Source organism: Acartia tonsa, chromosome 12 (assembly GCF_053477335.1).
Source record: "Acartia tonsa isolate MP-2025a chromosome 12, ASM5347733v1, whole genome shotgun sequence".
Taxonomy (NCBI): Eukaryota; Metazoa; Arthropoda; class Copepoda; order Calanoida; family Acartiidae; genus Acartia; species Acartia tonsa.
Window position 1 is genome coordinate 30003135 of NC_137271.1, and position 13198 is coordinate 30016332.

At 30.5% G+C, this 13198-nt stretch overlaps 1 protein-coding gene across 4 annotated transcripts in view; it reads right to left on the reverse strand.

The window, feature by feature from the left end:
- The window catches only part of LOC145334575 (uncharacterized), an 80219-nt gene that overhangs the window by 56394 nt on the left and 10627 nt on the right, over positions 1 to 13198 (reverse strand). For all 4 annotated transcript variants that reach the window (XM_080180073.1, XM_080180071.1, XM_080180072.1 and 1 more), the window contains exons 4-6: positions 6057 to 6125; positions 5667 to 5727; positions 2132 to 2259 (exon numbers count right to left, since the gene is read on the reverse strand). In XM_080180073.1, coding sequence (XP_080036199.1) covers positions 2132 to 2259; positions 5667 to 5727; positions 6057 to 6125 — 258 coding nt within the window. The remainder of the gene's footprint in view (positions 1 to 2131; positions 2260 to 5666; positions 5728 to 6056; positions 6126 to 13198) is intronic.

Here is a 13198-nt window from a genome sequence, read left to right on the forward strand (position 1 = left end):
TGGCGTGCAAAAAGTTTTGCCAAATGGATAAAGGAAGGTGGTCCTGTCCATCTTAAATTTTTAAGGGTCCCGAAAACCATCCCCTCCCCCTAATCGACACATTTTATTTAAAAAAATAATTTTCATTTGTAAAGTATTACAATAGAGGGTTAAAATAAAAATAAAAAGTTAAATTTGTTTATTGTTACTTGATTTTTTTCCCGATAGAGTTTCACAAAAGTTTTAAAAAAAAAGTTGTATTTTTTTAATAAAACGGATTTTTTGGTAAATGTATTTGATCCTTTTTTTATTGACCAAAAGTTTAAATAGAGTAATACAATTTTTTTATTTATTACTTACTAAAACTTTTTTTCTAATTTATTTAAAATTATGTTTCTAGAGCCTTAACTCATTTACAGTTAACATAGATAAAGTTTCAACTTGTAGCATTTTTCTACAGTAACTTAAGAGTATGTCTCAATATAGTTACTATTAAATATATACTTAAAAATCTAAATATTGTTATCTGTGCAATACCTTGCTATAAACTGCTAATTTAATCAAAAGACCCTTAGATATTCTTTTGTTTATCAACATTAGAAATAAATATAAAGTTATCGTTCATTGTCCTATTAGGTATCCCAGGGTATTATGTCATTGGTTACTTTACTCGAATTGCCAAGGGCTTAAAACATGAATTTACTATTTCTAAGAATCAATAAACTAATTTGAGTGTATTATACTTTGTTTAAACTCAGGAATTCTGGGATAGTAAATGAAAAAAAAAATATTAATTGCATCTCTCTATATTTTGGTCTCCATATATTAGGCTAATTTTCTTGCTTTCTAAAACATGTTTTCAACCCCGCAGGGTTCTTCTAAACCCTAATTGAATTATCAACACATATGAGCCAATTTTTCTCAACAATTAATTCTGCATTGTCCTATCCCTGTGTCCCTTGTGTAAGTTGGAAAAATAACCTGTCTCTCAATTTCCAACAAATATATCATTTGTGCTAAATGCGCACAGTTAAACATTTTCGAGAATTAGGGAGCCGGTAAAAAGACCCGAAAAAAGTTGGGGGTTTAAAAGTTTGTTTGGTGTATTTTTGGGCTTTCGCTCTAAGTATCTATCACTTATTTTTAAAAGGAATAAAAAAAATAGGAGGGGGTTGTTGTAGTTTTTTACATATATAACCCTTCAGGGGGCCCTCATTCTGTCGGTCCGACACCTGACGTGCCCTAAACCTGCGGGGCTTGTTAGTACTCAATATAACCTTACCTAACCAGACCTAAACTAATAAACAATCTAAAACATATTCCCAAACTTATTTTTAATTTGCTTTTTAAAAAGGGATGAGGTTTCTGTACTCCACTTAGCACTTTAGGGAAATTACCAATTGAAAAAAAATCATTATTACGACAAATTGCATTGTTTTTCTGCATAAATATATTTATAAAAAATAACCTATTCCTTTATTACTGGCAAGAATATAGAGTTTCTAAGAAATTATTTATTGGCATTTACTTGTACGTCACACGAATGAGAGACCTGACAATTTTTGTGAAAAATTTGCATGCGTATATGCCATGCCAGCCATACTCATGGGTCAACTTGTATTTTATGACCTTTCAGGTCAATTATACTTTTTTATCCGCTCAATAATTACTAAATAATCTTTTTTCACCTCTTTTTTCTATCCTAAGATCATAATTTTGTAGCTTGATTGATTGATTCATATATTTTATAATTTCTAATTCTAGGAAACGAAACATATTAAGATTAATTGCGGATTCCGTTTAACTCTAAAATTAATCATTTTTTTTGCATTTTTAGAAAAGTGTATTTATGCTGTAACATAGTTCTTAAAATACGCCTAAGAAATTTTCCAAATTTTTATATTTTTTAAAGAGATAAAAGCAATATTGATTGATTTTAGAAAGATATATCAAGTCATAGACAAATAATACGGTAGATAGAAAGATAGATAGATAGATAGATAGAAAGATAGATAGAAAGATAGATAGAAAGATAGATAGAAAGATAGATAGAAAGATAGATAGAAAGATAGATAGATAGATAGATAGACAGATGAAAAGATAGATAGAGGGAGAGATAGAAAGATATATATCTAGATAGATAGATACACACCTGCATCCTCCTGCAAAGCGGCCGCCAGAGTATCAAATGGAAAGGTAGCTGGAGGACCTGAACCTGGGACCCCCAGGCCTGGAATGGTTCCAGTCTTGGCGGCGGCCACTCGACCCTTCACCTGTGACCTGCACAAAAAAAATTGAATTATGAAATTTATCTAAAATCTAGCAATTATAGCATTATATATTACCATAAGTTTCGCCCTTAGTTCCAGGAAGGGCGAGTAGGACAACTCAATAGCCTAAAACCAACCTAAGGTATTTGTAAAGCTTTTTGCACATTACAACCATTTCAGATATCTTTAGCTTCAAACAAAAAATATAACACTTTTATTACAGAATATTATTACAGGGAGAGGTTATTATAGAACACAGTAATAGTGTCTGACTGATTATGACGTAACAAAAAAAATAGCCAATGAGAGGCAACTATAAATTTCACCATTGGTCAATAACGGCCTCTCATTGGCTAATTTTTTTTGTTACGTCATAATTAGTTAGACACTATTACTGTGTTCGTTATTATAACTTGATATATATAAAAACTCCAACATGCTTTAGTGAATTAAGATACTTAGTGTTTAAAAAACAGACGTACAGATGTATCCTAGTTATATGGCAGCTGCGCTGCTGAAAATACCGGAGGTACGTGGAATTCCTACTTGAAAATGAAGTGAAGCTTTGCTTTTAAATAATGTAGCATAGTGAACGCTAATTTGTTAATGTTAAAATTTACTTTGTTTCAACAAAAAAATTATTAGGTACACAAAAGTTAAAGAATAACCGGTAATAGTTAATATAACATCGTATTATAGACATTCTTCCGCGGATAAGAAAATGTACAATTATAAGATTAAAACCAGTTTTCTTAGCCCCGATGTGCTGAAGGCAAAGCCTAAAAAAACTGGTTTTAATTTTATGATTGTACATTTTTATATACGTAGAAAATTGGCTATAATACGATGCTGTACATAATTTTTCAGTATGTCTGAGAACTAGTTCTAATCCACCGGATATTAAAACTGGAGTATGATATCCTATCGATAAATTGAAAATTTTTTTTGTAAAAATTACATTATTTATACTTTATTTGTATACGTTATCTGTAAGATATGTATAAATATATTTAACTGTATTTATTGAAAGATTTATAAGTCAGATCTAGAGAGATCAAATAAACAATTTACACGAGATTAAAGGGAAAATGTGTTTTAACCAAAAAAATTTTTGAATAATTTTTCCCTTTAAAAAGTTAAAGATGTTTTTCAAGACTGTACACATTTATATGATTACATTCACAAACAAGTGTAGTTTAATGTATTTATTTTAATTTTAATATTACTTAATACAATTACACTATTCTAAAACATGAAAATGTTGAATGTCCAATGTCCAGAAATTAACAAAATAATGAACACACTATCCCTTTAATGTGTGTGTTTTGAAGAAAAGTAGCATGGACCACTTTTTATAAACATTTTTCAAATTTTCTCAATTGATAAGTATACATTCCATGTACTTTTTAGTTGAGTAGCTCCTCTATAGGAGTTTTGTCTGTCTGTCTGACTGTCATTTTTTTCTGTCAATCCTTTTTGAGTCACTTTATTATTTTTGTCCTAGAAATTGTCTAATTTTAAGTCGCGACCAATAAAAGCTAATACTTTGGGGGGTAAAATGCTATTTGGTTCACAATAAAAAGTTTTCTTAATATTATTTAAATGTGTATTTGTAGTTTCTATTATTGCTTCGCCCCCTAACACAATTTTTTCCTTGTTTATTGTTAAGAGAAATGCAGCTACTTGACCTTATCATTTATTTAAATTAATTAGGCTTTTTTCCTAGGTAGACAAACATTTTAAAAGAATATTAATATATGTATGGTATTTCCATCCATATATATCAAGTTTTATTTAGTTTTTATTGGGTGAAATAAGCTTTTATCATATTCAATTTTCAAAACCCTTTGGTAGAAGCGCAGTTACTCTATAAGGAGACTAACTTACCATTTTCTATATATATTGCTATTGCTATTTGATTATGTAATTACATCATAACAGTTTTTATCTTAAATGTAGTTTTTTATTACTACTGTTTTAATTCAATGTATAAAATAACATCAGAAAATAAGACTTTATTTAAAAGAATCAATCTAAATTTGCCAGGACAAATAAAAAGGACATGTTGATTATTGAGTAACTATGCTTCAATAAGAATTTGACTTTGTATTTTTTTTTTAAAGTCTGAGTTAGAATTGTTGCTTATCTCGTGGAATTTCAACCCAACTATTTATTCTTTGTATTAGCTACATCTAGGATAATTTAAATAAGGTTAAAAATAAATTTTTTCTCAAATTTCTCAATAAAAAAAACAGAAATTTGAGTCCTCGTATTTTGTTAAACCATTATTCCTTCGCTCAGAAGAAATGTGAGGATTTGTTAAAATAGCTTAAAACCTATCTCTTTTAGTCATTCCTTAAACAGAGAGATATTAAAATATTTTAACTACTAAATTTACTCAAAACTTTATTGGTCTAACTTTTATGTATATTACCTTTTAGCCGAAACAAAAACTATACTAGAAAATATCTTTCACTGATAAAATATCAAAAAATGTCTTTTAGATTTTGTTTTTGAAATAAACTTTTGAAACATTATACTTAAAAATATATCAATATAGAATAGAAAATGAATAAAACAAATATTATTACTTATTTTTTAAATGAGACTCCTAGTGTTACACTTATATGTTAGAAATGTGAATTTATTTTTATAAAGTGTCTAAAAAAATTATTTTAATATATAAACTATTCCCGGAAAAGGCCATAACATCCGAATATATACTGTTTATTTTACCCCTTCAATCAACTATTGATAATTTTTAAAAAAGTTTTTTCCTCAGTTACCATATAACTGTTTGTAAATTTATTGCAAAAATTTGTACTTTCCCATTCTGTCTAATTTTAGGCCAAATTCTTAAACAATTGAATTGAAGAAAAAAGTAAATTTTTGGCGTACTGTTAATTAGAAGCGATTGATGTGATCTACAAATATCTTTTAAAATTCAAGTCAGGAAAATTTACAATTTACTTTATGGAAATTTCACGCTTTTTTATTAAATGGTTTAAAGTAAAAAATATATGTACAATGCATACAAAATTTACTTTTTACTGATAAACAGAAAAATGCCCAGAATTGTTTAATTCGTGGCAGTTTGACTTTTGTAAAGTGTTTGATCAAAAATATGACCATCCGTTTGACCGTCAATACAGAGTATAGCTAAGTTATAACCATCCTAGTTAAGATTAAAAATCTTAAAATGGTCTCTGTAAAAATTCAATAGATTAAAGTACTCTGTTATATACGATCTTGTAAACTGCTGGACTAAATGAAAAAATACTCTTACCATACCATACAATACCCCACCTTTTTATATTGATCCTTCTACTCAAAGTAGATTAACTAAAAGTATTACCTTTATCACATGACAATTAATTACCTTTTTTAAAATTCAATCAAATGAAATAATTTTATTACCTGTACCAACCCTCCAGGTAAGAGTAGTAATCCTCTGGTATAATAGCTACATCCATACCACCTACATTACAAGATTCAAATACTTCAAAAGATTATTTTGGAATACCTTATCCCTATAGCTAAAAGCCGCTATTTGGGTAGTCAAATAAAATATATTTATTTTTAAAATATATTTTAAAAAAGGGGGGAGTTTTCGTTTAGCTTAGGTTGTGTTATATTGGATATTGGATAGCCCCGAATGGTAATTAATAGAAGAGAAAAAACTATACCCCAACCCACTTCTAATTTTCAATTCATTTCAAAATAAGTTGGAGGCATTATCAATGTTTAAGAGGCAGTTTGTGTAAAAGCACTTAATTTCCTTATTTAAAGATTTATAAAATGTTTTACCTGTATCTCCAGAGTAAAGTTGGCTGAGGAAATCTTTGTCAGGTTTATCTGGCTCCGGCAGGCTATCATCTGATCAGTAAGCATTGTTTTCAAGAAAAACAGCCCAAAAACAGCTGTTCCCCTCAAAGGGCCTAGGCCAGCAAAAAAACCCCTCCGTATATTGAAATATGTTTAAAATAAGGTTAGAGGGGGGGGGGGGTGGTGTTAGTTTACATTTTTATTTGATTACTTTTTGTTTTAGTTTTTAGGGTTAAGGCCCCCTTAGGAGCTATTGTAATTTTGAACAAAAAAACAATTTCTACTTGAATTTAAAATCAGTGGCGAGTGAAAGTGGGGTGTCAACACCCAACTAAAACAAGGTATTAAGTGAATGCCTTCTCTATTGTATACCCCCTTATTTAATATCTTCGCACGCCCCTATACTTAAGAAATCAAGTAGCATTTATTCGTATGATGCTTTAGATTTCGATAACTTCTAAGCCGATTGAGTTCTCCATTTTATGGAAGCTTCTTATAGGTCACTGGAAGGTTTTAGACTATTTATCTTTTTTTCTTCTAAGATTGGTTTTATTTTCCTACTTGCCTTACTCATTCGAATACTTAGATGCTAGGAGTGCAGCCTCTACATTGGGAGACAAAAATGAAATAGATTCTCCAGATGTAAATCTATAAATAGTATTGATGTGTTTTAGAAACAAAAATATCAATTAGGAAAGAGAAAGATTTTGAAAACAAAATTGCTAAAACAAACAATGAACAAAAATATTAAAGTTTGCTTTTAACATTTGAAAATTCTACAAAAAAATGAAAATTCACAATAAGTATTTCATTTATGACTATGCTGCTATTTCAGACGAGTGACATAAAAAAAGTTTTTTAAGATTTGATTCAAGTTTGATTCAATTCACAAGTGGCTGTGCCCTTAGCATCTAAGGACTTATTCAAAGGGGGGAAAGAAAAATGGCCTAAAAACTTTTTTATACTTAAATAAAATATCCTAAGAACATCCCAGAACATATGATAATCTTCCCTATAATGAAGATCATAATTAGTTCAACTGTTAGCGAGATCTTTACATACAAACAAAGCATTCTTTACAGAGCTGGATCTTTAAATCACCAATCTGCCCCAGCCGATCCACAAGCGAGCCGATTTTGAAAGTGGCTCACCTCATATCAATCTTTAAAATTGAAATGGCATTGGTGATCTGGCCCACTAAGGGGCTCGCCTACGGCTCACCGGCAACACTCATGAAATACCGCACTGACACGACCAAAGTTATAAAATTGTACCGTCACATATGGATATTTTATTGAGTGTCGCTAGTGATCTGGCCACACTTAGTCGTAAATCTTTTAAAGATCAACGTTTTTTTTAGCAATAGCTGTGGCTCTTCTCTGGCTTACCTCGAGGCAGATCTGGCTCGGCTCACCACTAAATGATTTAAAGATCCAGCTCAGGATAAGCCTTTACATAAAGTCAAATATAGCTTGTTAGGTAACAACGTTACTAAAACTCAAAATCTGAGGTCATTCGCCCTTAATCTTTTTCTTGTTTATTCGCAAATGTTCCCGAGATGCCCTTTTCCTTTACCCATCATTTTGCCATTTTAATCAGGAATAAACAGATTGAAAATCTAAAAATAAAATAATGTGTGCATATTACTTATCCTTATAATAAAGTAACAGGATGTGTGTTTGTCTGTCTGTGTGTCTGTACCAAAAGATCTCGCTAATTGCTGAACCGAACTGGTTCTCCTTAACAGGATAGCTTCTCATAGGTCCTGGGAAGGTTTATGACTATTTTGGGGGAGGGACACACCACCCTCCCAAATGAAATCCCAAAAAGGTATCGTATTTAAAAAAAAAACATTTTAAGTGTCACTAGAGGCCTCTAGGGGCGTAGCCACTAGTCTTATTATAAAGTAGTAAGGTTGTTTGACTAAACCTTAAGATTTAAATAACTACTAAATCGATTTTAAGGAAGGATCTGATAGGTACCAGGATGGTTTTAGGCTAATTAATTTTTAGAGTTGAATCTTGAAATAGTTTTATTATACTAGAGCTCCTAGATGCTAGGGGCGCGGCCGCTAGTATTATATACTGAGGTAGTAAGATACCTTTCTGTTTGCTTGTATGTATGTCAGCTAAGATCTCATGATTGCCCAAAAAAATTCCAGATAGTTTTTTGATTGGTTCATTAAAGATATTACAAGTTATGGGTGAAGCCTCAATATTTCAAAAAAGCACAACAAATAGACTTTGCTATGATACAACAAATACTTCATAGAAAAAGAAAAAAATTTTTCAGCCAATGACCTAACCCTGTATCACTTATATTATACGATTTTCAAGGTCTCCAAACTTTTCTCCTCCCATATGCGTGTGTGTGTGTGTGTGTTTGAGTGTGCTAAAAATAAATTTTGCAAGAATAAAAATGTTTATTTTGCACTCGTGCTGACAAGGTTTGTAAATTTGATATTTTATGGGTATTTTCATTACTTCCTACTATACCTAGAACTAGACAGGGATAGTAATTTCATAACTGAAGATAATTTTATATTTATGGGTATTTTCATTACTTCCTACTATACCTAGAACTAGACAGGGATAGTAATTTCATAACTGAAGATAATTTTATATTTATGGGTATTTTCATTACTTCCTACTATACCTAGAACTAGACAGGGATAGTAATTTCATAACTGAAGATAATTTTATATTTATGGGTATTTTCATTACTTCCTACTATACCTAGAATTAGACAGGGATAGTTATTTCATAACTGAAGATAATTTTATATTTATGGGTATTTTCATTACTTCCTACTATACCTATAATTAGACAGGGATAGTTATTTCATAACTGAAGATAATTTCATATTTATGGGTATTTTCATTGCTCGTACTATACCTAGAATTATACAGGTATAGTTATTTCATAACTGAAGATAATTTCATATTTATGGGTATTTCATTACTTCCTACTATACCTAGGATTATACAGGTATAGATATTTCATATATGAAGATAATTTCATGTTTTATGGATATTTCATGACTTTCTACTAAAGGTTTAGATGTTAAATTAAAAGTTCTATGTCTAATTAGTCTAAATTGCATAAAAAGTTAGAAAACCTAAAGGCGTTTACCAAATAGCAACTATGGGCCAAAATTAAAATAGATTAGTTACCCTAGATAGGCAATCAGCCACAATAATTTGTCCAACCTAATAAGGATTTCAGAGCTGTTTCTTAAAAATTTTTCAACGGCACATTTATTCCTATCCCCATTTAGTAACTTGAATTTGAAGGAGAATGAAAAACGATTTTTCGAAGACAAAGGAAGTCCCTAAAAAATCAGCATGTTACGTCATAAAAACGCGGGATTATCCATCTCTTTTCTAACGGTTTTCTTTCCCACTTCTCCTCTCCTCATCCCTCATTTTTATGACGTCATTGAGGGACTTTGTTTGTCTTTGATTTATCTTGGAAGGGTATGCATACCTTACCCCAAAATAATAAATCTCTTATAGACCTTTTAGAAAATTAAATTAAACCAAATTACATTAGCGGTAAGAAAGATCCATCGTTACACACAGACAGAAATATATCTTTTTTTTATAAGGATAAATCTATCCCTTTTTCCACAGAATTAGAGAGGGAATAATAAATTTTTGCATATTATGGGTCTAAAAGTTAACTGATGCAATATTTTTACATTGATTTGCACACGAGGGTTTTTAATAGCAATGCTACTCTATAATTTACTTTTAGAATTTCCTTTAAAAAAAAAATATACCAAAACCCTTTATTTTTGTTCTAATTCTCTGGTCAATTATTAAATTGAGGAAAAGCATCCAATATTCAAGTTATATATGCGAAATTTTAACTTGATTTGCCTTACTGGTATTAAGATTAACTAGCGGCTTCGCCCCTAGCCTCTAGAGGCTTTTTTTCCCTAAGAGGTAATTAAAAAAAATGGAGATGCAACCACTTATTTGGAACAAATTTAAGAAAAACAACATACATATTTTGGTGCTGCGAACCATAATTTTATGGGTTATCCATCACGCTTTCTTTTCAATCTTTTAATCTACTTTTTTTGTTGGGGGGGGGGGGGGGGTCCAACTCCCCAAGGTAAAAAGTTTAAAACCACCACAGGACCAGTAGGTATATTTCCTGAAGAGTAGAGCCCATTCGGTTCCGCGGTTACTGAGATCTCACGCTTCAAACAGACAGACGGACAGACAGACATCGTTCTACTTGTAATAAAAAGCATTATTTTTGAGGCATCTTATTGTTTAATGCCATACTGTAATTATCATCATTGAAGAAGAAGTTCTGTAATTAAGAACAAATGTTATTTTAACTAAAATAAACATGATTTGCTCATTCTTGTTATTTCATATTTAGATGTTAAAAATAGATTTTATTCTTTTCATCTAATTTATTGAATCAATGCACAAATATTTTACAAAGTTTTGAGGAATATCAAAAATGGTTCTATTTTTATGCATATAACATTATGAATATCATTATTCTAACTTTTTTTGCCAAGTTAGTTAATAATAACAGTACCTTTAACCTTTTATATGTATAAAGTTGAAAGTTTTTATTTATTTGTATGTACAGGTTCCCAATTTCAGGCAAGCATAACATAGGCCTTGGGATAGTTTTAGAATATTTTATTTTCTAGATTTAGCTTTGGGATGGTTTTAGCCTATTTTTCTGTCCATCTTGTAGCCTTTGAATAAAGACTCTAGATGCTAGGGTTGCAGCAATGAAAAAAAAAATAGACTTAAAATTTTTTTCTTAATTGTCAGAAAAGTATTTGGAATTTAAGATGCCACTGCGCTATACTTGATAATATAACTTAAAAGTTATCATTTAGAATTAAAAAAAAATTAAAAGGATAAAGTTTTTCTTGGGATATTTTTTACTTCGTAAAACGGGATTGAATCGCATAAACAAAATCAAAAAGTTTTATTACTTCCGGATTATTGTGTCTGATTAATCATCTAGGGTAATAAATCTATTAATGAATCATAAAGCTTTGAAAAGGACCCTTCAGTCTGTATAATCTACATATAGAAAATTCAAGGTCTTTGCACAAGCAATTGTAATAGAACTACGTTAGAATAAGCACATAGGGGTAACTAGTCTAAATCTATCCGGGGAGGAGGGGACTTTTGATTGTACATGATAGCGGTGCCCAAAGTTTTATACACATGTTCTCGTTGGCTTAAAATTATTGATTGGGTTGTTCAAAAAAGCAATTTTCCAACTTTTCACCAATAATCATATTTTAATTAGAGTGAGGGGGGAATACCCATTTATTGTAAAATGTAACATCCAACAGACAACAAACCTTTGATTGCATGACTCAAATCTAAAAGTTATCTAAGCGCTGTTCTATTAACAAAAAGCAGATAGAATACTGACAAAGGTGGTAAAATTTAAGCGAGGAAAAAACGTGTTTCAGACATTCTAATCATCATTATAATCTAATGGCCGCGCCTGAGCTAAAAATATTCCAAACAAATGAAGTTTGTTTTTCTTTCTAATTCAAAGGTGTTCACATGTTGTTCAAAGGGACCTTGTAAGCCCCTAAAAGGGAATGGAAAACAGGAGATTTTTTTGGATAAAGAGAAAGATAAATGTCATATAATTTAGTTTAAAGAAGGAATATTTATTTTGATCAATGATTGTTAAATTATTTTTGTATAAAAGTATGTTCAGAATAAAAATATCATCAAGGGGGGGGGGAAGATAAAGACAAAAACTATATACTTAATTACCCCCTTCCTCCTTCCACCCTGCTCCACCCACAGCCATTTAATTTAAAAGAAATAGTCAATAAAAAAGACCTTAAAAAATATCAGGGTTTATTTTGAAAAACTATTATACAAACATACATTGTTTTCAATCCATGTAACAATCCACTTATCCCTGATTTTTTATGCAAACAAATTTACAATAGAAAAAGAGCCCTTGCTAAATTTAAATTGTTTTTAAATGTGCGCAGGTTTATTCAAATATCAAAGCCTTATCTATGACGTCTTAAAACTCACACACACACACAGCGACAAATATTCGAAAAATACGTATTGTCAATGTCATTTTCAGTTTTAGGGTATATATGATAATAGCACCCGCAGGCCAATTAAGTCTGAAATTTTTGGATATTCTACAGCTGCGGCTTGCAGCATTGCTAATGGCAGCTGGATAAATAAATCTATCCAAGGCCGCCTATTTCTTATCAATTTACAGTTACTGCCATGAATTATGTTTTCAAAGTAAATGCCTAAATATTTATGTTAGAGAGGTGGGGTGGGTTTTTTTTTCTAGAGGCGATTTATATTTGCAGGGTTGAAGTATGTTCCCCAAAAGTAGCTATAAACCTTCCTTGAGACTACAATACGCTTCATGGCAAAAGAAAATGATATCGGTTCTGTGGTTTGCTAGAATCTTCGCTACACACGCACACACATATATTAACTAAAATCTTTATTAAACATCATAACTTTTGAAGTTTCAGTTTACCTATCCCTGTGATAGCATATTAAGTATGTTAAATATCCATGTGTAACTGTCCAATCATTCTATATGCGATGTTTATTAAAGTCTTATCTGAACTACTTTTATTAAATGAAACGTATTAGTCTATATCCCATACACAAAAGTTCGTTTAACAGCACGACCTTTATTTCGATAATTACCAATGAGCATCCAGTATATAACTCACATGGTCCGACGGTCTGTAGGATATGAAACTTACTTGAATGCTATTATATATGGAAATTTCTAAGAAGTTATTTCAAATACTAATCTATGTAACGTGCCTAACATTGCAGCAGTTGTTATAAGGACAAAGGAATAGAACACAAAATAAAATACGCACTGCCGTTTCTGAGATTCTAATTTACATACAGACAGTTAACTTTGATAATTGAAATGTTTCACTTTTTCATCTTTTATAAATTCTTTTTTTTTAATTTTTAAGCTTCATAAAATTAAATCTTATTTTAACACGTACACACTACACATGGAGACACATTCCTTTAAATCAAGGAACAAAATATCCATAACAATCCTATTTAAAAATGCACGCAAAAATAAGTTAGAAAACACAGCCTAAAACTA